The sequence below is a fragment of the Vidua chalybeata genome, chromosome 5, assembly GCF_026979565.1.
Source record: "Vidua chalybeata isolate OUT-0048 chromosome 5, bVidCha1 merged haplotype, whole genome shotgun sequence".
NCBI classification, from domain to species: Eukaryota; Metazoa; Chordata; class Aves; order Passeriformes; family Viduidae; genus Vidua; species Vidua chalybeata.
Genome location: NC_071534.1, coordinates 60,033,118 through 60,059,364, shown reverse-complemented (window position 1 = coordinate 60,059,364; position 26,247 = coordinate 60,033,118). Strand labels below are relative to the sequence as shown.

The window sequence follows — 26,247 nt, the reverse complement described above, 5'->3', positions numbered from 1 at the left end:
TGCTTGCACCTGCCAAGGGTAAGGGTTCTTGGACAGACTGGTGTGGAGCAACTGGCTGCTAATGCTGCTTGAATGGTCAGCCCCGCGTAGTGCTTTTGTTTTTTTAAACTTTTAATACAAAAATAAGAACAACAACCAAGAAAAGGAAAGTATGGAAAATAGTAGGGTGCCTGAAGTATCAGGAGGGCATTGTTAAGAGGGTCTGACAAATGCTTCATACCTGCAAACACCGTGGTCACACCAGCCATGCCCGCTGCACATGTTGGGACACTGCTGGCCAATGTAGATGTTGTCCAGGGCCCACTCATCCTGGGCTGTGTAGTAGCACTGACTCCAGCGGAAACGTGTGGCACTGGACCTTGAAATCAATAGCAATGCATTAATTTTTGATTCTTGACAGAATGGCAGGAAAAGAGGTAAAATGTAAAAAAAAAAAAAAAAAAAAAAAAAAAAAGAATTTAGTATCCCAATCACTGCCTAGGCTGCAAAGGCTGGCACAATCAAAGACAGATTCTTGCTAATTAACTTTCTAGATGATGCCACTCACTGCACAGGGCTATATAATGGACTTTCCAGTGACTGATGACATTTCTGAGGAAGTGCACATCGCAGGGATTTTGAGAATTGCTTTAAGGTAAGCCTAGCTATGAATATTACTGGATTTTTATTGTGTTATGGTTGCAAAATTGGAAAGATGGATCTAGGGCATGACTTTGTTTTTTATATTTTTGGTCACAGTTAACAGGTCATAAACTGTCTAAAGAGGTATCTCCTGATATTTATTATTTAAACAATTATTAAAGTTCTTGAGTGTAAGTGAATACCAACTATTTCCATTCAACAATAGTTGACTTTTTTTCTTGGATATAATTTTTTTTGTCAGGATGATTCTAAACTAGATTTTGCTCATATCACTGGTGACATTGAGACCAAAAGCTTTTGACAAAGATCCTGTCTCATCGCACCTATTTTTTTCTACACTGCAAATAGCTTGCTCTTGGCCAACAACCCAAAATTTGTAACACCCAAGGTTTGTGGTGGGGAATCATCATTAATTAATTAAATTTCTTGCCTAACTAAGATCTGGATATTGTAATACTCTTCAAGCATAAAACCTTGCTTTAGCTTCTCCTTTCTAAATAGTTTTATCTTCAACAGCTTGTTTTTCTTTACAGTAGTGAAGTTAGCTAATATTATCCATTTAAAAACGCTTAGTGCTGGCCCTTTAGGAGATTGTCCAATGCAACATTGACATTTTCCATGGGAATGAATCCTGCTAGCCAAACCCAGCCTGACACCCACCACCCTCAAAAACCAAGGCTGGAGAAGAAAGTGAATAATGAGAAAAGCAATCTTTGTCATCATCAAGCCTTTTCAAGATGCCCTGCCAATCTGTGCACATCCAAGAGACATTGGCTGGTGGCCACTCCTAAATAGGGGATACAGAGACTCTCTACTCCATGCTTGTGTCAGAATGAGATTAAGAAAAATATGTTGCATGTGAAGTGAAACAAAGATGGGAAATTGTTCATCATGCTGGAGCAAAAGGGGCTGTGCTGGCTGCATAACGGGTCTGGGTAAAAAGGGGTGGTGGTGGCAATGTGGGCACTGAGGTTGGATTGCATTGTTGTGGAGGGGTAAGACAGGGAAAGCAAGGCTGAATGAAGAGAACTAAAAATCCAATCTTAAAATGGGACAGGCCTGTGTCTGGTCAAGGGCTGGTTGGGGGTGCTGAGGATGAGAAGCAGGTGGCTCCTATTAGAAGATTCTTTTCTAGCTTGTTTCTGAGCCATATGGTTACTTCATGATGGCACAGGATATAATGCTGTTATTCTGCTTGGAGATACAAAGCCCTTTCCCCACCCCCAACAATTTATGTAGAATAAGACTTATTAAAATGAATATTGTAAAGGTGGCTGAGCCACCTGCTCACACGTATGGAAGTGAAAAAATGTATGGAAGTGAAAAAACATATAGGGCAGGCCTGTGCAGCTGAAGAGGACAGAGTGGCAGAGCAATTAGCCACTCTGGCACATATGAGAAGTTTGGTACATGCGTGGATACATTTTTAAAATACCAGTTATGAATTTCTTTAAAAAACAAGTGAAGCTGCCCAAGGGCTTGATTTCTAATTGAAATGACCCTTGTTGCCTGTTTTAAGTATCTGTTTGATATTGCAAATACTGTAAGCATTTTTACAGCACTCAGAGTTAATCTACAGGGGCAAATCTGCTGATTAAATACTCCCTCAGGATATAATGTATTGATGGGTTACATTACAAGAGCTATGAATTATCCATTAAAAGTGTGCAAGGCCAGTAATCAGCACACGAAGGACTTCCTAAGCTTGTGAAGGCACAATGGGCAGTCAATATTGACTGCAATTATTTACTGTTTATTTTTAGAGTGCTCTGAAGTCAGCACATCACTTTGGTGCTGAGGTTCATGTTTGCCTCAATGGCACCACAGAGAGCCCTGACAGAGGTTGTTGGCTCTGGAAAGAGCTGTAGTGAGTGGTGTTAACTCTAATGTGTGCTGAGGAAAATGACAATACTGAAACCAAAGAATGGTGTTAGAGCAGGCAAACGCATCCCCTGTGAACTCCCAGCACAGTAAAACTGTGTCATGTTATTTTCCTAGGTAGCAGGAGGGAGAGCACTGTGTTCAGACATCCCTTTTTTTTTCATCAGGGAGGGTGTATGGGTGGAGTTGGGGCGTGAGACCCTTCAGCCCCAGGGTATTTACAGCAAACCAGGGGAGATTTACAGTGATACAGAGGCAATTTCACCATGCCAGGGAAGTCTCATGGTGCCCAACAAATGGTGGTGCCCCCTAAAGAGAGCTTGATGTGGCATTGATGGCATTGCCTTGGCTGCTCACTGGCTGCTGCCAGGTGCACATGGCCTGGAAGGGCGGCTGTGCAGGTGTATCAGAGCTGGTTCTGGGCACAAGGCTCACTCCTGACCTACACAAAGAGTGGGAAGAGCCCAGCGCTGTGCAGTGACAGAGGAGCACAACACCTGGATTCCCAGCTGAAGATCCCTGTGCAGCTCTGCCTTGGGGCTGTTCCCAGGGCTGGGCGTGCACAGAGCTGCACCAGAGCTCTTACTGGGGATCATGTCCATTTCACCTGACCAAAATGTTTCCCTGGAGAGTCTCATCATCCCATTCCTGCTGCCACCCTGCCATGTGCAGAGCTCCATCTGCCTCCTCGGGTTCCAGATGTTGGCTGCACATCAAGCTCCACTTGTTACTTAGAAGTTGCCCCAGATAAATGCAGTGAATGCAGGGGGTTTGTTTCTATCATTTGAGGGGAGGGGAAGAAGGGAGGAGGCTCATTACTGCCTGGAAATGAACATGTTGCCCAAATGGAGGCATGTGCAGCAGCTAGAGGTTGGGGACAGTCCCCAGGGAGCCACATGCCAGCAGGGAGGACTTATTTTTATCTGCAGACAGACAGCTCTCCCCTGGGGACAGCTTTGCCACCACGGGATCCTGTTACCTCAGGCTGCAAGGGACAAGGGGCTGCCCTCACCTTCCCACCCAGCCTGCTGCCAGAGGTCCTGTGGGAGGCAATGCCACTGTCACATGGCTGTGGGCAGGGAAAACTCTATGGATTCAGATTCCTCCCTGGGTGAGGGATAATGCATGTTAGGCTGAAGTGACAATTGCAAAAGCAATGCTGCTGAAAAACCAGTCCTGCTCACTGTTTTTGAAAGCTTTCCAAGGCTGCTCTGCATCTCAAGGTAACAACAGCTTAAGAGGATTATGCTGTTAAAAATGGTAATCAACCATTTAAAAAAGCCATGTTAATTAAGAAAAGAGAATAAGGAGATGAGCGTCAGCTGCATTCTCAGTGATAAAACACTGCTTTTCTGGACAGCCACCATTTGGACATCTTTGAAATGAGAAGTGCAGCACTGAGGAGCTATGAAAGCATTTCTTACATGCAAAATAAACTTCCATAGTTCCTCATGGTTTCTCCATTTTTTTTTTAATGCTACTGGAAAGCAATCTGGCTCTCTAATGACATTATATCTAAGTCAGGTTGATGTCAAATAAAAGTCATTTTTGTGTGTGACATTTTACATAAGCACAAGGAAATCATGTCCCAGAAGTACTGTGAGTGAAATGATGTTCTGTTATAAAATTTTTCTGATATATGAGTTAAAATAAAATCACTGCCTTCCCTCCTGATATTAAAAGCCTTAATGATTTAATGCAAATTTGAGGCTGGTAAAATTATATTTGCTACCTTCTGAGTTACCATAATTACATTTACCCAATTATCCTGAAGGTCTCATTCAGTCATTAGGTGTTGATTTGTTTATGAAGTCAGCAACTGACAGCTGCTTGTATCTCATTAAAGCCTGTTCACATGTAAATGCCTTGCATAAAACTGAAATTAATTTTCATCAGTGTTAGAAATGTTCAGTTCAAGTACAATACAATTTCAGCAAGCAGGTGTTTTCATTTCTTCAATACAAGTCTCATTCTTGCAGCAGGTTTTCTACCATCCCAAATCTCACATAACATGGGGAGCTTGTAAACTCATGCTTGCTAGATGCAGAACATCTACAGATCTGCAGAAATACCAGCACACCAGAAAGTTTTACAAGAGAAATAGGTGCTGTTATGAACAATTTTCCAGCTGCATGAGCACAGTGCCACAGCCTGACACTTCCCACATGCCCAAGGTGCAAACCCTCAGCTGAGAGCTGTGCATCCAGGGATAAAAGCTCCAGCAATCACAGCAGGGCTGTGCAGGGGTGTGAGGGCATGCTGAGGCCACCAAGGGCCAGAACAAGGCTAATGAGACATTCCTGAGACCTCGTTTAGGTGGTTGTTTCCCTGTGCAGTAAGCACAGGGCAGGCTGGGTATTTGGCAGCCTTTGTCTTGTGTGGTTGAAACAGAAGGAAGGTCCAGAGATCCCTCCCCCTCACCCCAGCTTTGGGAAGACAGAACACCTGGCTCTGCCTCTGCACTGCTCTTCCTGGCCATCACTAAGGTTTTGCTTCTGTGTGGTGGTTGCAGTGGATGCAGGTGAGGAAGGGATAGGAGGAGGAGGGAGGGCACCCCAAAGAGGAGCCCTACAGAGCATATTCACTACCAGGCACCTGGAATGATGCTCTCTGCATGGCTGGGCTGGCAGTGGAGAGCCGCACATCAAATTGTCACCAATAACGCCCAGGTTTTGGAAAGGCAGAAACTTTCTCTCTGCTCACAAGCCTGCTCTAAAAATCTGTAAAAAATCTCCTCCCAGTCTCAACCCAAAGGAACTGCTGAGCCCTTAACCTGCTCTTTGTCACTGGAAAGGAATGTTAGAAAGAGGGGAAAGTGGTGAGAGATATGCATGTGGTGTGCTGGATTGCATTTGATGGGGAACAGGCAGCCACCCTTCCTCTTCACCCTGATAACACCGTAGCACAGCGCAACTCAGAAAATGTGTTCTATGAACAGCAGAGAAATTTTCAGTGGTAATTTGTACCTTAATTACAAACAAAACTCTGCTAACAGACGGGAATCCTTTCAGATACAAGACAGAGTGTGAAATATTTATGATTTGTGCACAGTATAGAACAGGAACCCGGCTATTACTTCATCATAATTTCTCCCCACAGTCTCCTAAATTAAAATGGAGTTATATGCTTCTGTCACCTCATATGCTGAGAAAAATTAGTATATTCTAAAGAAAAAGAGGGCCACAACATTGGTATCACCATCAAATACACAGTGTATAATAACTTTGAGTACATTATATATTTTATAAATTAGGAATAACAGCCTACTTTGGAGTGTAACCCAAAAAATTGTAGATGCTTTTTGAACTCCTATATGCCGGTGTGAACCACAGATTTTAGGGATGGTAGCACCAAAGACATGTAAGATTTAGTACATTATAATCTACAAAGGAGTTATTTGTAGACTTACTTGCACCATTTGGTATTATCTGATATGATATGTTCTAAGGATTCAATATTTGCCTTTGATGTTTTGCCTAGAAATAGGAAGTTCTGAATACTGGCTGTACAGAAAAAAGGGCCAGTGTGTTGAAAGAAGGAATCACTGTGGTGTGATTGATGGAAACAGGCTGTGCTGAGGCCATGCAGAGTACAAAAAAAATAATGATGAAGGATGGGGAAATACAACGATGACTTAATCTGAGCAAGCTCTCATTGCAATTGCTGTGATGGATTCAAGTCAAACATAATCAAAACGTAACTCTAATTGCAATAATTAAATTCTCAAATGAAGGATGCCCTGAAGATTATTGGGATTTATGACAACTTTTTATTTGTATGGTATAATAAAGATTTAAAAATAAACAATGAAAGAAACAATTTAGTTAATAAAAAATTTTAGGGGAGGCAAATCAAGTTTGATTACAACAAGATGAATAGGCTTTCTGATAATTTTTGTTTCTCTTTTTTTTGCATGAGAGAATGTTATTTTTTAAGAGATGCTATAAAAAGAAACAAGAGTTAAAAAATTCCCAGAAATGAATCATTAGTTATTGTTTATACAGGGCTTTGGTCTGAAGATGTAAACAATAAGGAATGTGCAAAATAAAAATTAACAATCCAAATAAAGCCTTCCTCCAACAAGGCATTTATAGACAAGTGCCACTATTTTTGAAAAGTTTGAACTTTATTAGGAGAGTCAGAGTATGTATTAAAAACAATCCTAAACAATAGTTTCTGTTGACTTCATCAACATTTCATTCTCTAATTATGTAAGGAATGCATTTTATGGGAAATACCTGCAACTGGATCAGCCCAGGCACCCCACCTATTGGCTTGAGTATGACCTGCAGAGGAGTTGATATTTGTCACAGCAATTGATGTGACAAACTGTATGCACAACAACCCTCCCTGCCTTTGCCCCCCCCAAAAAAAGTTTAAAGATAGGAAATAAATGCTTACCAAGTCTTCTGTGGTAAAAGAACAGTGATTCTCCTCCACTGAGTAAATTCACTGGAGTGGTAAATACTTGCTGATGTAAACTCCTGACAGCTTGGCATACTGGGAAGGCATTCCTTAAAATAAAACATTTCAAAACCATATTTAATGTTGAGGAATAATTGGGAACAGAAACAAGGGTCAAACATTCACACAACCAGGAGCTTGTCTGGGTCCAGATGTTGGAGTGAAAGACCCAGAAGAGAAAAATCCTGGCATGATGTGTATAAATTTCTCAGAAAACTAGTAGTACAATTGAGGATGGAAAAAAGCCATACAAATCTATTTAAAGAGTTTAGCATTCATGATTGGCAATGTTTTGCTTTCCTCCACGAGGAATGTCTATCTCTTTGTTTTTTACTATCTTCACCCCAGCATCCACTGTGGACAATGAAGTGAGACTACAAGACCACTATGAAGTAAGTCTATGAAAGTGACCTCCAGACTATTACAAAGGTCATTTTAGAAACCTACTTGTGAGGCTTTGCCTGGGCATGCTGACTGGCCCCACACCCTCCATCTGCAGTGGGGAGCAGCAGTAGGAGCAGGCAGAGCCACACCAGAGGGCCCAAGCACAGCCTAGTGAAGTTGTGTCCTTAGGTGCTTCCCAAGCTCTGCAGCTGTGTTAGTTTTGACACCTACAGCAAGCGGGGTAAATTCTTCCCTCCTGCTTCCAGGACTATTTCTGCATTTAACACAGATTCCTGTTGAGGTCTGTTTCCCAAATTCTATTTTTTTTCTTTTTAAATTCAGAAAATACGATTGTCACATCTTTTTAATATTAAATATAAATGAAGTCGATTATCCCAGCTTCTTACTGTTTTCTAGCACTGCCCTTCCAATGTTACTTCATTTTTTGCAATATTCCATTAATTTATTTACATTTTGCCAGAACAGCATCCAAAAAAAATTGGCCTATGAAATATTAATAAAGTGCTTGGAAGTTACTACCAACCTACATGATCCTCTTCTAGCTACCAATTCAGAGACCCTTCTGCCCCTTCCTGCCACAGCACAGCTTCTCCTGAGCATCCCCACATACCCAAGAGTATTTCACTGATCACTGCTGTGCTCACCCCCATGAAGGGTATCAGGCAAGAGAACAGACTCCTGCTCATGCAAGTAGCCTATTTTGACTGCTCTGAAACTAATAATAAAGAAGTGACTCTCTACAGAAGTTGTGGTAATTAAGAATTTTATATAGTTAAATTATACAGTAATAGTTGTGTATTAAATATGAAGAAGGGCAGAATATATTATTTTACAGAGAAATTTATTGCTCAAATATCTTAGAGTATTAACTGAAGATCTGAGACCTTATTTTGTTGGGGTTTTTTTAGTAGATTTTCTAAAGGCTTAGTTTCATTTCCAGCAATTTTCAAACATTTTTTCTTGATTCATCTCCCCTAAAAGATTGTAGAAAACAGGATCTAATAAAGATCAGTGATCGCAAAGCAAACAAAATTTTCAAACATTTTAATTAATTAGTGTTTTGTTTGTTTGCCAGGTTCTGTCCTTGAAATATACTACAAATACTCTTTTATCACAGCAACATGGGTGGTGTGAGAAAAATGATTTCGCTGCATGTTTTCTCTGAACTCAGCTCTACTGAGCAAGCAAAGGAGCACTAAAATCTGAAGTTAACTTATCTTCCATGGATGCCAAGCACAAACCCCAAACATCCACCACTAGGAACTATTCTTGGACACCAAGATGATGATGCCTGCTAGGTATAAAAGACATGAACAGGGTTTGAAATATATGATTTATAGCTTTTCTCTGGATTCTGTTTAAAGCAAGAAATCATGATTTGGCTTTCCAAAGTTTAAAAATTCATTTATTGCCATTTCTTTATTATGCCCATCAAAGTAAATGTGGCAAAAGACAACATGGCAAGGATAACCAGGCAAAGCTTTAATTGCTTATAGAAGGTGTAGAACGTGACATAAAAATCCATCAGTGAGCTTGCAGAGCAGGCAGTGAAAAGGCAGTAGGACAAGTTCCCTGACTCCCTGTGAGCCTGCTCAGAGGCAGCCAAAGGACCTTGGTTAGTTCACCCTGAGTCCAGGGAAAGTCCAGCTTTTCATCTAAGAGGGACAACAAGAGCATGAACTATGGCCAAATGCGCTGCTCACATTTGTGCTGAGACAGCACTGAGCCACCCGGGGGAAGAGCAGCCAAGGCTGCTATTTGCACTTCCAGCAGAGTGGGGGTCATTACAGCCTGGACTGTGTTTGAACCAGGGGTGGGAGATGAAAGGCTCTACATTACAATCCCCCAAAGGAATGCGCTTTCCATTTACTAAATGGCTGTGCACAAGGGCAGAAAGAATTTCTACCCATTTAAATTCCAGGAAACAGTAGATGCATTTTGCTTAGAAAAACAAAGCAATAGCACAGGAAAGATCTCAGCCATTACCCTGTGGCTCTAACTGTGGCCCAATTTTTTTCTCAGCCTTTGTCCATTCCTGTCACTATTTTGTGTTTCAGGCTTTCTTCAAAATATTACGATGAACAGTCTAAATACCTCTATTAGTAATTTTGACTGATTACAACAGAGAATTTCTTTATTGAAAAGTGAAAAAGGAAAACATCTTTCTTTGTTCAATGCCAAAAGTGTATTTCAGACTATCCTTGTATAAAACAGAGTATATGGAAGACAAACATCCTCACTGCCAGCCTCACCTCCTGAACAAGATGCCATGTGAGGCCATGGTTGGTGGAGTACTCCAGTTTCACCTGGTTGTCCATATGAGGAGTAAAGGCCTGACCACAGCCCATCACCAAGTTGAACTGTATCATATACGAAGCTCCAATCTGCATAGACTGGGTCTCCACGTAGCGCATGCTGGAGGCTAGTTTCGAATCTCCTGTAAAACTGAGAGAGGTGAGGAAAGAATCAGGATGGATCCCCAAAATAATTTGAAAAAAACCATTATAGTTCTGGGTTAAATACAGTTGCACTTCTTTATTCTGTAGATTGGCATGTAGGATGAGACCATGCACAGAAGAATCTTTCTGCTGGTACTTCTGCCAGTTACCAGGAAGGTCTTGATGTATCCCAGAATGTGAAACACTGAATTATTCTGTTAGTTCTTACTATATGCTCTTTGTATTAAGGATGAAGTTAGGATCTAGCAAAGGGCAACATAAGGGAAAAACAATATAAAGAAAGTTCATTCCCTTGGGTGTCCATTGCTGAAGGTCTTGCCACAGTCAGAGCTGTAATTTCATTCTAATACTGGGCAGTTAAGATACTCTGCATCTAGTTTAAAATATTCTTATTATATACACTGTTAACTTCATCGATTTTCAAGAGTATCTACATGCAATTCATTCACTTAATTCTGTTTCAGAATTAATCTTCTATTCTCGGCTTCTTTTCTGTAGGATGTAGTGATATAAGAGTTATATTTTCCAGTGGATTGGAGAACAATAGTAATGTTTGGAACACACATATATGCATATATTTTGCAAGGTACCCAGTTATCATATATATAGTAATACAATTTATGGTCTGAAATTCCAAGATTATTTCACTTTAAATGCAGGTTTTTCTTCTATACACTATTCAAAAGAAAAAGGAAACAACTAAATTCAAAAACTCAAATACAACAGAAGCATAAGAAGGAAGTAATAACAACTTAAACATTGAATTTTGCTCATTAGCCATCAAAACAGAGTATGTTAATGAAAGTTCACATAGAATTAAAATTGCCTCCCTCTCCTTAGTTTGAGATGTTAGTGTCTTCAGAAGTACTGTAGTCCTTTCAGCTCCAATATTTTCTAAGACTATTCTTAAATGTGAACAATTTAGAAAAGGGATTGGCTCTTTCTAAAGAAAATCACTGCAAATCATCATGAAAAAGAAAAAGCTACATTCAGTACAGTGGTGATGAAGAGAACAATCTAGTTCAAGGTTGCTCTTATGACTGAGTAAGCTACTGTTTATTATCTTAAATAAAAGTCATAATCTTTAAATACAATACAGAAGAACATATTAGCTTCTACTCCTGTAAAACTCAAGGTCATGGCAAAGTGAGTGTGAGGACAAGGAATACAAGTCAGTGTCACTTAGGACTCTTTTAAATTCATTCACTGACCTGTATTGTTTTCTACAGAGTCCTTTCCAGAGAGAGCACTTATGCCATAAATGTCAGCATCCTACTTTAAAGCTTTAGAAGAAATTACTGAAAGCTGACATTAGTTTTGTCATTATCAAATTTCTGTTACTTGGCATAAGTTAAGATCCTGTCTGCTTTCAGCTCTCTGACCTTACTTTTGTGACTTGATTTCCTAAAGATAATCCAGCTCATGACATTATATGAAGTTTTTTGCTTTGTCCTGTCACTCAGCAGCCCAAAGTGACTGTGGGTGGACATTCCCTTCACTGCGAGGGCACAAGGGCACTGTCATGCACAACTGGACTGGAAGGCAGAAAGTTATCTTGGAAAACTGTATCTGAACTCTTCGCTCTTTCAGATGGTGTTCTCAGTGTTTTTCTTCTCAATAGGAAGGATAATTTTAAGAAGAGGAAATAATGTACACTCATCAGCAGTCCAGTTCCCAACCTATGGTTTGTGGCTTCGTGGTTAGATCTGAATGCACCTCAGAAGAACTTGTCTGGATAATGCCTGCATTTATTTTTCTTCTAAACTTTATCTTGTATTTTAAAAAATGACAAAAATCCCCAAATTTAAAAGATATAGCTGATTTGATCTGACATAGGCCAAAGCCCTGTTGGGAAATCTGTGCCAATACAGCCAGGCTCTTCATGTATCAGTCAAACATGTGCAGTGTAATCAGCTGAAAGTTATGTGTAGAGGATTTGGCACTGCACACAAAAACCTGGGCATAGCAGCACATCACAGTTACCTAAAGCTTATCTGAACGAAATAAAGGAGTAGAAGCACAACAATTTCATGAAATATCTGCCCAAAAGCTGTCATCCCAAAGATAGAATACAAGTATAGAAGACAAGTAAAGGACTTGTAGTGAAAAAAAGGGGCAAAGAATTAAATGTTACATTTTGCTCTTGTCACAAAAATTCCCTTTATTCAATGCTACTAAATAAAATGAGAAAAAAAAGCACCTTAAATGATAATATTTTCTTTCTGGTACTATTCAGGTCATAATTAAAATATTCTAAGTTTAGTATTCATTTTAATTTAATAGCTTAGTCACTAGATATTGTACATAGTATATTAAGTAAATATATTAAGTAAGTTAAAAAGTCAAATCAGTTCTTTAAAATGCGTATTAAAGAAATGTGGAAAAGGAAGATAGTGTTGAGATGCAGACAATATGTGATGCTCTATAAGAAGCTCTTTTGAGGGAGGGAAATCACACTACAGGTACACAAAGTCCTTTATCATCCACATTTTGCCTCCAGCTGAACACAAGTAGTATTAAAGTTGTGGGCTCCACCTTGTCCCTTCTTTGCTCTCCAGATCTCTCATGTACATGGTTAGGGGTTTGCTCTTTTGCTAGAATACCAAATGTTTTCTTTGTTCTGGGAACCACACAGCTGGAATACCTTTCCAGAATTTGTAAAAGATGAAGTAATGTCCCTGGCGTAACAATAATTAACTAAAAATCTTTAGAAATGAGAATGCAGAGGCTTCATTTTTGTGTAAATTTGTTGCTGTGAGTGGGTTTCTGGCACGTGTGTAATTAGACCTGCAGAGGCACAGGAACACAATACCCATAGGTGCCCTCAGAACAATCACTCTCCCTCCAAGCACTGCCAACTAATTGGTACTTCTGGGAATGGTATCACAGTCAATGTCAGCCAACCTGCATTGCTCCAAACTGCTCTGAGATCCCCAGAGTTACCATATTTTCAAGGCTGGTACTTTTAGGAATACTGAAAAGCCACATGGATGCAGCTTGGTTTGTAAAGCTGCCTTGACTGAAAATATTGACACGATGGCCCAACGCTCGCACCAGACACAACTTTGCTTCCATCAAGAGCAGGGGATGTTTGGCCTTTTTGCATCACATCATACCTACTTTGCTAAATAATTCCTAAATGTATTAACATCATTAATGTAATTAAGTTGATTACCTGAAAGAAACTTGCTTCATGTTACAGAGTAACAATTACTCTAAACAACAAAACATTTAAGATACTGGTAAACTACCAAGCTGATGTAGGACCACTGTATGACATTGCTCCATAAAGATAGTTCATATAGTTCATGACAAGACAGGTTTACAGTCTTTCCCCAGGCTTCTCCAGGGACAGTGGGACACTCTATTGTTTGCTACACTGAGTTAAATCATAATGCTGTAATCTGACTGAAGACAGTTTATTTATATAAAGCTATTTTATTTGTGTCCATATGAATACATATATATATTTATATAAAGCTATTTTATTTGTGTCCAGATGAATATATATATATATATATATATATATATATATATATATATTCATCTGGACACAATATATAACACTATATATACATATATACACATATATAACACACATATATATATACACATATATAACACTATATATTATATATATATATAGTGTTTATATATATAAAGTATATATATATAAAGTGTTAGTATCCTTATCAATATTTAAATGAATTTCAGCAAGTGGCTGTATATAGCCACTGTAGTACTCCAGAGACATTTGGTTCAAAACTTTGCCTGAATATGGGCATTTTGGAGAAGTGATGAATTAATGTACATCATCAAACACTTCATTTTAAAGTGTTCCAGAGTCCTTTCAGTACAACCAATACACTTGAAGTAATAAAGTTAAGGATCCATTCTGAAACCAAATGATGATGATGACGATCAAATAAAATGACTGTTCAGACATAGACCAGGAAAATACCCAAAAATCACCTTTGATCAAAACATATGGTTATCAATAAGCTTTTTTTTTCTTTTTTTTTTTTTTTTAATGAAGCTAGGTATGGAAAAGAACAGCCTGCCTCTTAATAAAAATTTTAAAAATCATCCTCCTCAGTTTTTTCCAAATTTAAAGATAAATGTTTCATGTTTACAGGTTCTAAGGCAGAAATGGAGACCTAATAGACAATTAAAAGCAATTTATGGGCCTGGGGATGACACCCTGTAAAATGACTGATAGCACATTTCCCATAGTTGTACTAATAGAAAGCTGTTTTCAGACTGTTCTCAAGAGGATGGTGTCAGTGCTACTGCAAGATCTGCTCGTGAGTTAGAAACTCATGAGTTAGAAAATGAGAACCAAATGGACTCACAGCTGGGAAAACCCAACAATAATTAATTTAACTAGCAACCATTTGTACAGACTTTGTGTAAGTTTAAAAATTTCCCTTGGGACGAGCAAGGTCAGTGAAGGATAGAGTTCATGTTTTCCAGTGATAATGAAAAATACTTAGACATAAATAGCGAGGAAGGTTTTGATTCTATATTTGATGCATGGAAACTTCAATGTTTCTACTATGACTGAGCACTACAATCCCTAGCCCATCTCCATATGGGATGGAGAATTTAGCTTAGTGTTATTTTGATTCTGATTTAGAGTCATGGGAGGAAAAAGGAGGAACCTCTGCTGTCTTATCTGCCCTACTCCCTATGATAATCTGGTCTTACAAATACAGAGGGAAAACAATGTCATTAAAAGGCATTCATTCCAACTCTTTGGTAAGGAAGATGCAAACAGTTTGAGCCCTAACATGTTGTTTCATTTTAATGAGCAGAGAGTACCTTCCTTGTCCTTATTAAAGTGGTTAATGGTGCTTCTACTGCCTCATTATCAGTGCTAGGACACATTTGGTGTTGTTCCTACTGCTAAGCCAACTCCTTTTAGTTTGACAGATGATCAGAAAGTCAAATCAGATTGCTCAGAGATACTTGTTAATAAAATTCCAACAGTGTTTCTCTGAGTGTCCATGGGGATGCTAAAATTATTTTATTTTCTTCAGGTTTTCTATAATTACTGTGATTGTACTTCCTCCAAAGAAATATATCTATGCCAATTAAAACTATACTGGGTTTACAGGTTGATGAGACTAGCATGAAACTGTTATTTGGTTTTAATCAAAACACACAGATTAAATTGAGCTTCCCTTGTATTAATTCCAAATGTTACATTCAAGTGCTCCAGATTTTTTTTTGTGAAGTATGTTAATGTTTTAGTTTAAAAAGCATATTTTTATGCAATCCTTACAATTTTTTCCTTTGTTTTTCCCTTATTTTTCTTCTCTTGTCTTTATTTCCTTTGAGGGGGTGTGATGTTTTCTTGCTTTTGTTTCTAAATACACAGCATATTTTAGACCTAATTGCAATATGTCATAATGCTGATCACAGTGCAGATGACTAAGTGTATATAATACCAGATAAAGCAACTACAAATGGATAATGCATCTATTCTGCTGCCTTTGCTTTCTGGATTACAATATAATGGCTATGTACACAGATCTGAACGTCATTTACAAAACATTCAGAGTATGTACTTAACATATTATTTCATTACCTGCATATCCATATTAACCTGCCTGGATTTTAAGTGAAGATTATGAAACATTTCTGATTTTTTTCTATTAGGGTATTCTTTAAATATTTCACGGAAAAAGAATGCTACATTCAATGTTCCCATCAAACATAAATCTGTGCAAAGAGGTGAAAAACTTACTGCTAATTGCAATGAGATTAGCGACTGTATTTTTATCCACAATGTGAGGATGAGACACATTATTACTATGATGTCAGTTGCAGCAGTAACTCGATCCTTAGCAGGATGAATAGACAAGGAAAACCAAAAGTAGAACAGGAAAGAATGCATGTTTCTTACCAGAGAGTCCAGTCATGCCCACAGTAGGGCTGAACATTTCCCAGGTAGAACCCTAGAGACTGTGTGACTTCAACCAGGTTGGTGAAGTCCAGACTGATGCTGTTGAAAAGCACAGAGGTCATGATGATTTCATCGATTGCCCACACATCTTCGCCTTGAGAAGAGTGATATGGCTGCCACCATCTGAACTGAATGCCAACCTGCCTTGCATCTTCAGGCAGCTCCACTGAAATTATTCTGGAAAACAAAATAATATTGTTATTGCCAGTTTTTCCTGTTTGTAATAATTCCATGGGGATGTATTTTCGGTAACTTTTCCTTACCGATCCTAAAAATCATGGAGTAAATTTAACCCACAAATACTGTAGCATCTGCTGGTATAGCTGCTACCAGTGACAGGGTCAGGAGAATTGTTAGTTCTCTTGGTAATCAGTTCATTTACTGAAAACCAGTCATGTGCAAAAGCCACCAGAAAGAGTTCTACCAAATTTGTAATTTTTGCTTCCATTGTGGACCTCTCAGTAAATTTAAAGGTGTAAATTAGCCAAGGGATGATGAGCTGACAAGGATTTAAGAATTCCAGTTCCCCTTTGTCAGACTCAGTGGGTTTTATCCTGAAGATATGCATCTTGTAAACATTTGCATTCCCCACATAGCATTGATATCATTCTAATGGTGCTCTTGTCCTAGAAGAACCCATCCCTGTAAATTGCCACAATCAAGTGGAAAAGGTTCATCATGTCAGACAGTGTGATTATGTGTAGTCCTTTTTGGCAGACACTCCTATTTTGTAGCTGCATGGAGATGCAAGTGGAGGTGAGTCCCAGGTGCTTCTGGTATGCAAGGTCACCTGATTTGTCATGGCAGCTATGTCAACATACCTAGAATTGAAAAACTGCGAAGAAAATTAAGAATATTATCTGATTTCCAGGAGCAATTTTCATACACTACAGGAGGGAGTATACATTAATTGCCACAGCAATGACACCTTCTTGAAAGCTCCATAAATCACTAAGACCGTGGTACCCCACATGGCCACATCAACTGTGAGACAGACTGGCAACAGGGACATTTGTCTCCATTGGGGTATAATTACTTGCTGGCTAAAGGGTTTTCAGCCAGCTCATCATATAGCTGTTATTTTTCTTTCTCTGTTAGAGGAAATGTGGATAAAATTATATATCTGGTAAACTGAAAGCATCTTTTTAAATTCCAGCACCAAATATTTTTCATACTCAAGGCTTTCTAAGCTGCCTGTTGTAATGTTTTGTTCTCTGCTAATGAGTCTTGTGCCTGTGGCACTCTTAGTGCAAAAACCACACTCTTAAAAATGACTTGCTACAACGTCCTTGTAGATACGAGTAGATTTATAATACTGTTGTTTAGTGTCACTTTCATTTTAAAGGAGACTACATTAATCCATTAACCAGAAAAAAACCAAATAGCTTGGCCAAACAGGTGGGAAGCACTCAAAAAGTCCTGCCTGGCTTTTCTAGGAGCTGCTTTGTGACATCCATAGACTGGAGAGAGAAGTGGGGAAGGACAGCCAGAGGTGACATGGCTGTGTCCCTGTGGCATGGGACAAGCATAGTACACACTTTATGAATGGTGGATACATTTCCTTTACACTCAAATAAACATATTTGAACGCCTTCAGACCCTGACTTCTTTTCTACTAAGGATTCCCTCATAAGAAGCAACTTTATCATCTTTTGGGTTAATTTTTTAAAGGCACAAATAACAAGAAATTGCTACTGATGCTAAAATGAACCATATTTTTTTCTGCCATGATTCAGGGGTATGAGCCTGAGGAAAGCTGGTACCCTGCTAGGAGGAGCACTGTATCCAGTGGGCACTGTGAAGCACCTGGCACTTATGTGAGCTAATCCTCTGCCATAATCCAAAGCATATTTCTCTACTGATGGCTGCCTCTGATGCCTGTATCTTCCCTTTCACTCTTAACTCTCATAAGCTTGCCCACGTGGACACTAATTCTCACAGACAGTAATATACAGAAAATCCTAAATCATGACATGCACCACTGATACACATATCAGATGTTAAAATATTTAACACATGTTAAAATAAATTCCCCATCCCAGGGGATTAAGCTAACACAATTTAAAAATACAGGTGTAAACCACCATGTATGGCACATATGTTAGTATGCAGAACCTGACTACACCTCCAGTTGTAACAACTTCTCCTGTCTAGCTTTGATTTGTTGGAGATAGATGGAGAGGGAGGGGGATTCCTGTTAATGACTTTTCTGCTACAGAGAAGAAAAGTGTTCCTACTTATATTACCAGCCCCCATTAAATTTGTTAAAAACCAGCTGGGAGACCTTTGCTCTGATCTCATTCTTTCAAGCTATGCGCATACCTAATATTGAAAAGCCACCGCTGTTCTGCCCAGAAGAAAAATGCAGCTGTCAAATGTTAGCAGATTAAATGCACCTTTTCAGCAGAACATTAAATATGTAGTTATTTTTTTTTGTATGACTGAAGATTAATTAAATTCATGGATACAGACTGATTGCCAAACTTTGCAGCAGTCCATCTATGTTACTAAAATTGTTGATATTTTCAGACAACACAACATGAAAAGGTGAAGCTTTGTTCATAATTATTGCCAGCATTAGCTTCAGGTTTGTATGTATGCCATTTTTTTATCTACCCAGAGTTATCTATCTATCTATCTATCTATCTATCTATCTATCTATCTATCTCCCATAGCAAAATCTCTCTAACTTGTGTATATTGTACTTTTCTTTGTACCTTCTCAGAACAACAGGAATTGTTTCATACCTAACCTCAAAAAGCAAAAAAAGTGTCTGGCATCTATGTAATTTATTACATTTATATCTTAAACTTGATTAAAATCAGTCACCAGAATATGTATTTTCCTTTTTGTTATAAAAATTTCATAGTGCTATATATTAAAAACCTTTAGGGAAATATAATTCCTACAGATGTAATCTTGAATCTGAGAATTAGAAACAGGGTCATATAAAATATATGTGTGACTATAAAAAAGGTAGGCAAAGGAAACTTTGAAGATTTATCAGTGTTCCAGTCTGTAGCATCTTTCCTTTGGAAACATTTAGAACTTCAAAAATTAAAGTCTACAATATATTTCTGCCAAATACAGTCCTTGTCTCACATTTTTGAGTATTTCTTATAGCTCTCAGGAAATAATTTTAATGCTATGAGGGTTTTTTTTTTTCCATTAGAACATTCTTAATCACACTTTAAATATTGCAATTTTGTACTGAGTTATTGACAAGATGTGGAAATCTAATTTCTTTTTGTTTTTAGAAAAGCACTCAGCTCAATAAATATAAATAATGAAACTTATGTGTAGCTAAAGTTACTTGCAAACTATTTACAGCCCCACCTCTGGGGCTGACTAAGATGTTTGCCTGGAACTTGGTAGAGAAGATATAGGGCAATACCCAGGTCAAAGCAACCCATGGGCAGGAAATGGAGCTGTTGGAATGAGTCCAGTGATGCCACTGTCAGTTCTGGCTCTTCTGGGCCCCTTTGTAGAGCATCTCCTTTAACTGGCATTTATTGGCTCTGCTACAGCACCCCATGAAGGTGGCTGCTGCCAGGTTTTAGAGGGTTTGCACCGATCCAGACCAGACTGTTCCAGGCTTTTGGTACAGGCATGCTCATGGAGACTCCTGATTTTGTATTGCTCTACTAAATTTGGTGGATGGTGTCACAAACATATCAGTAAGGAATGCCTTCTCTAAATACAGGAGATGCATTCCTCTCTAATCTGACACCAAACATAGGGGTTGTAAGATGAAATGAGCTCTTTGTTCAATTTATTTTTTATTTGTGCAAGTCCCAGGCACAGTCACCAACACGTTCTCCCAGAGCACCAAGCCCAGGGCAGAGGCACAGCCATAAAGTCATACAATTGCCTTGAGAGTGGGAGCAGGTGTAGTTTCCCTGCTGACCTCAGAGATCCTCACAATCCTGCAGAGATCCTCACAATCAGATTCTGTCTCAGCTGTCCTGTGCTGCCTGGAAACTCCTAATCCCAAAGGATGGTGTAGTGAGTGTATCTATGGCTTCAAAGCTACAAATAATTTATGTTAATTTTTCTTTACAAGTGGCTGCTTCCATGGGAAGAGTCAAGCCCCTATTTCCCACAAGCACACTCCTATCCCTCATCCTGCACTGCCTCAGCTTGTTCTGTTGTATCACCTGAGACTCGAAAGCTGTTAAACCGATGTGTTCATTTTTATAGAATGACAAATGAGAAGTGCCTAGAACAGCTGCAAAATTTTAAAGGAAGGTGGTAACTTTCGGTGTGCGATAAAAACCCTTCATTCCCTCTTGCAACACGTACTCAGTCTCCACATTGCAGTGACCACCACAAGCAGCATAACTGCGTGCAAATAACTCTTTGTAATATTTGTGCATGTACCTTGGCTCGTGGTAGTTGAGATAAGAGTAGTGCTCCAGCAGTTTCCAGGTAATGCCGTTGTCGTAGGAGTAGTGCAGCAGCACTCCTTCCCCGGGCTGGTCGGGCGCTTTGCAGGTGCTCAGCACTGACTTGCTGCCCAGGCGCAGCGTGAACTGCAGGAACCTGCACCACAATCACACAAATATTTGCAGGTTTTTTTTTTTTTTTTGGTGTTTTGTTTGTTTGTTTGTTTGTTTGTTTGTTTTGGTTTTGTTTTTCCCCTAACCAGGTTGTTTTCAGATCTTCTCAATCTAGGCAAATTTTGATAAATATTGGTTATGGGGTTTTGTAAATGTGATTTGTTTTTATTGTCAAGTAATGCATTGTGGCACATATAGTTAAAAAAATGCCAATCATTACTGCATTTAATTATTTATTAGGCACTGAAGGGGAGGGAGAGATAGTGAATGGATCTAATCAGCTGCCACAAGCTGTCAAATAAACACAACCTTATAAATAATTAATTAGCACTTGGCTTTGACACTCAGGTTTGATATTAACATTTCATATTTTCCATCCAAGCTGTACAATAACTTCCCTCCAGTCTGTTTTGGACTCTGTTGTTTACAAAGCAGATGGGAAAAAAGGCAAGGCTACGAAATCACAGTTAAAACATGGAACTAGGATTTTTAAAAAGCTTTTTTCCCTGCTAAAACAACTGGTTTAATAATAGACAAGGCTGTAGCTGGAGGGGCTCCCCCATTTCTTTGCTTCACACGACTCCTCCTTCCCTCTCACCTGGACTGGGAGCTGTCCAGGAAGGAGGTGATGAGCTGGCGTCTCCCGTCCTTGTTGAAGACCAGGGCCTTGCCACTGGCCAGGACCCCGCAGCCGAAGCTGACCTCGGCCCCGCGGATGGAGTAGAAGCTGTGGTAGGAGGAGAGGCGGGAGCTGGCGAAGCTCTCGGAGATGAACATGGGAAAGGTCTGCGACGCCGTCTCACACGCCGGCCCCGAAAAGCCGGGGTCGCACCTGCGGTGAGGAAGGGTGAAAAGCACGATTGGTGACCCATCTTTGGTTTGCCAGGTTGTCAACAAACATGGTGGCTGCAGTTGTTCATGGACTGAACAACCCCACAAGGTCCCTCTCAAGTCTAAGGCCCAAGAACCTCTTTGAACTTTACTTAGGTAAAGTGCATCATGAATGATTTCTGTTAGCTAGTATTTACTTTTTGAATTTAAAAAATATGCATTTATGAACACCCCATGAATCTACACATAACACAGTACAGAAATATTTTTATTAATTTTTGGAACAAAACCCCTGGTGGCATAATTACAGTTGTTCATATGTAAAATGACAAATTTGCTTTTATCTGCAGCATACTAGATGTGGTTACAAGAAATTAAATTACAAAAGAGAATTCCCTGTGGGTAACACTCTTGTTAATACCTAAATATAGTTACACCAATATTAAGAATGTGCTTACTGGTTTTGAGTAAGTACCTTTTTATTTTTTAGAGTGGAACTCTTTTAACAAGCCCGACTATCAGAAAAAAGTGGAGAGCTGATCTTCTGTCCTTGAGGTATGTTAGGTTATGGGATATTAGAACTATTAAAATTGTAATTCTTTCCCAACGTTTAATACAAAAGTGATAAAGTCAAAAATCACCTCTCTAACCAGGATAAAGTATACATCACTGACATTTCAGTGTGCTCTGTAGCACATTTTAAGATGAATTGGAAGTTAGACACTATACCTGAAGAAAATAATAAAAAAAATTAAACACGCTGCTGTTTAGAAAGATTCATCTTTAGCTTTCCACTGAGCTTTTTGAATTCTGAGGTTTATGCTAGTTTTATATTTAAGTCATCTAAAAGAGCAAGGACTGAAATGAAAATCACTTCAACTTTCACACTACCAAGTGAACTCTGTGACAGAAATGGAACATGAGTACTGAATATAAAACTTACTTGCAGCCATTTCTAGTACACTGTCCTCGCCCTGAGCAGAATTTGAGGCAAGATGGACCAATATAAACTGCAGAGAGAAAAATCAATTAAATGGAGGGTTATGCTATGTGGTAAACAGAATATGATGAATACAAGAACGTGTAGACCTGATCATACAATTATTGTATTTATTTTAATCCCACTATCTGGAAAAGGTCTATGAAAGGATAGAAAGCATTTGACTGCGTCAAGGATAGTCAGGAATAATTTATTATTTAATGTGTCATGTCCAGCTGTGGCTAAAGACAAAGTACTGTGGCCACTAGTACTGTCTTATTTACTGTCTGTGAATGAGATCAGAGAATTTTTGGTAGGCATTGACCTTTTCCATAATTTTTCATTGCCATTCCCTTCATCTTAGTTTGGAGATGCAATCCAATCTATATATTGGTACATTCCAGTAGCAGTCTTGTAGATTTAAAAAATATGTCACTGCTTCTCTCATTGAAATCTACATACTTTACTTCACTGGAGTTAGGGGAAAAAGAACCTGCCCTGATATGTCTTAACTATTAATTTTCATACTCTTTCACTGATTCAGTTAAATGGAACAAAATTCCATATCCTAAATGCTCAAAATGCACCAGACTTGTTTTACTCTTTTGCTTCATCTTCCTCCAATGACTCCTAACTGACAGTGTGAAAAACATGAAGGATGGAAAGATGCCAAAATCTCAGTATAATCTCTTGCACTACAATAAAGAAAAGTCATAACTTATGGGTAATATTGTTTTAATAGAAAATGCTAAAAGGCCTTAACCATGAATAGTGCCATCTTTTCTGTTGAAGAATTCCTATTACTTGGAGTTATCCACTTGCATTGTGACATTTGGAAGAAATAGCCACCAATTTGAAATCATCTATAGGAAGCAGTACTTCTTTCCTTTTTCTATATAATGTTGCCCATTACAGCAGGGTGTCAGCTCTCCCTAGCAGACACACTCTAAATCCCTCTTAACTACTCCCTATAACTAAGTCCTCATAAGATTTCATGTGATTTCTAGATTTTTCTCACTTCTCAGGGTGCAAAAAATTCTGTTCTGTCTGTTTGATTTTTGAGTCTTTTGAGGTCTTTTTGAGGGGGTGGTAAAAGTAGAAGGGTTAAAGATGTAATGATGTCATTCAAAATGAAAAAAAACTTTACGGAAATTGGCATTTTCCCAGACTTTCTGAAAGATGGCCAGCTTCCAGATTTCATTTAAAACTTAATTCACACAGGAAGCAGTTGTGAAGCTAAAAGTCAGAGTGTTGAGTCTTTGAAAATCTTCCCCTCTTCAAGGATTTGAGTGGCTTGCCAATATTTACGAGTTTTTTCCTACAATACAGTGTAAACTTCAGTGTCACTAGTATTTAACAAAGGAGGCATTCGAAATCTCAGAAATATGTCTTTAAGACTTGATTCCTGCATCATGGTTCTTCTGCACCTCAAATTCAGAGCAGGCACTTTCTAGGCAGATGGTTGGTAAAGCTTTTCTTGAGACTGAGCACACAGGAGCATGCAGCATCCTTTCATGGAGTTGCATTTTGTTCTATAAGCAAAGGTTGTGCAGATAAATGAATTGCCAAATGATTTTCAAAATCTTGTTTTGTTCTGTTGTAAGGAATTTGTATCCTTGGATTAGATTTCATCTTGCTGTGGTTTCTGTGAACCTCTCATGAGTGTCTCCAACACTTAGAGACAGCAATTTTTTAGATAGCAACTCATCTTTGCAGATACTCACAGATATCTTCTCCTCTTTATATACCTATCTTTCCCTTAATTTTACTTTCTTTTTGATGTATATCACATCCCTAAAGAGAAGCATAAATACTATATCCAGAATGTCAAGATGATGCTACTTCCTATTATGATTAAGAGAACAATTTTCATTACTTTTAGTGACAAAATTTCCATAATGATATTACCTTAACAGCTTCAAGATTTTCTTGTCAATACTAGGCATCAATATATTTTAAGAATTCTACAAAATGTAAGTATTTACCATTTCCGGGCACCATATCAAGCCTTACTGGGAATCACTACAAAAATTCACTATTTATAGTGAAATTATATAATAGAAGCTATTGTACAGCAGTGTGAATCTATAAATTACGTATTTCATGCATCTAACCAAACAAATTCTGAATGTAGCTTACTTAGTTCCAAAACACTTAAGGCTAACAAGCAAGCTAAAAAAAATTGCAGTTACTCTTAGTTAGCCCTTTCAGTCATACTTATTTCTGCATTTCATACATTTAATCCTGTGCTCCTAAATACTTTTTACTGCTCTTTAAAGTATTCCTTGATAATTCCGGTCCTGGTTTTCCTCTGTAATAAGAATTATAAAAATTTATCAACATAAACTTCTCCCAGTTCTTCACATCCATTTAAAGAAAAGGTATGTGAAAAATAATTTTCAAAGAGAAGAACAGTTCCCTGAAACAGATGGCATTTTCCCCTGAAGATATAGTAAACAATGTAAGGTTTTGTCAGCGTTTTGGTAGCAGCATTGCTTGAAGATGGTCTCCTATGTCCAGAAGCAAAATAGGTCCCAGATGCTTAGGCTGCTGCAGTACATGTCCTTAACAGACAGTGTCAAACCTATTTATGTAATTAGGACTAAGCAGATAGAAGAAATGTTATATTAAGCCAATATTTTTTTTCCTGGAAAGCATTCAACTAAATGGAAAAAAACTCACTAGACTATTGTCTTTTCTAATGGCAGATTCTCTCTCTAGCTTCAAAATGCACCTGCTACCAAACTCAACTGAGCAGAACAGGAATTTAACAAACTTCATTGACTAGTGATTATGGAAATATGTTTACTTAGAGCAGCATATAAAATTTACTTTTCTGATGTGTCATGATCATGGGTAAGAATACTAACTATTATCGATTGCCCACATATTTCCAAGGATTGGTCCTGTTTGCCTCCATCGAATCCTGGTGTCACTTGTTAGTGCAGCGTTGGGAAGGGGAATAGTTATTCGGTTCCACCTGAAATACATACAACACAGGCTCTAGCATTTTACACCGACAGTTATTACGCAACATTATATTTTGCAGATATGTTTATGTATTCTGGAAGCTTTGTGAGAAGCTTAATTTTAAAATCTGCTCAAATGAAGCATAAATTTACAGCAGCTTTAGAAAATACAAATTAAAAATAAGAAGTCCATATATCATGCAGTACATGAATATTAGCTATTGTCTTATAAAACCCAGCCATTTCCCCCCTGTTGGCATACACAAAGTTGGCAAAGACCATAAGCTCCTTTGCTGTAGCAGCTTCTCCATCTCCATGACTAGCTCCTAAAACTGAACCTTCAGCAGGGCTGAACTCTGGTGAAAACCCTCAGAGGGGGAGGAGTGGTGCAGAGGATTTGGCATGCTGCAGTCTGGGCCATCATTCTCTATCATCCACAGAGGCTACACTTCCTGCACACACCAGGAGTAATGGTTCCTATGAAAATTGTATGGGCTATGTGCCATCAGATCATAGCAATGCTTCAACTGCACCTTCTTTTTGTAAGTGTTATGGAACTTGGGATACCAAGGGATTTTGTGCTATGCAGAAAAATGCCACAGTTAATTTTTCAGTGAGAACAGTAGAGAAGAGACTCAATACTGAGAATGAAAGTGACACTAATAATCATCTCCATATGCAGAAGTACAGAGTATGTGCTTCACTGTAACCCAGTACTGGGATTCCACATGAGTAAATGAGTCTGAGGAGATAAATACAGCTTTGGATCTTGTTTTTTTCTGACCAAGAAGAAAACTTTTGTGGCTTTGACAAGGTAAAAGTTTTCTTCTTATTATCAACATGCTGTCCACAAGTGGGTTTTTTTGTAATTTCTCTTTAGCATAAAAATTTCTCTTTAGCATCAAAAAATTATGCTAAAAAAAAGCAGCCCCATACATTTCAGGTTTCATTACTGGGTAGCCAGGGAGCTCAGAACACTCCTTCCTTCCTGTCCCCAGGTAGCCAAAAGTGAATGAAGACACAGAGTTGTGTGCTTTGCTGCTTTCTCCTGCCACCTACAATTCACATCTCTAATGCTGTATCAGTTTTG

At 38.6% G+C, this 26,247-nt stretch overlaps 1 protein-coding gene across 2 annotated transcripts in view; it reads right to left on the bottom strand.

The window, feature by feature from the left end:
- RELN (reelin) overlaps positions 1-26,247 on the bottom strand; it is a 277,039-nt gene that overhangs the window by 75,542 nt on the left and 175,250 nt on the right. For both annotated transcript variants that reach the window (XM_053942869.1, XM_053942868.1), the window contains exons 16-23: positions 25,059-25,168; positions 22,153-22,219; positions 20,977-21,210; positions 20,200-20,361; positions 15,760-15,996; positions 9,645-9,837; positions 6,925-7,037; positions 221-358 (exon numbers count right to left, since the gene is read on the bottom strand). In XM_053942869.1, coding sequence (XP_053798844.1) covers positions 221-358; positions 6,925-7,037; positions 9,645-9,837; positions 15,760-15,996; positions 20,200-20,361; positions 20,977-21,210; positions 22,153-22,219; positions 25,059-25,168 — 1,254 coding nt within the window. The remainder of the gene's footprint in view (positions 1-220; positions 359-6,924; positions 7,038-9,644; positions 9,838-15,759; positions 15,997-20,199; positions 20,362-20,976; positions 21,211-22,152; positions 22,220-25,058; positions 25,169-26,247) is intronic.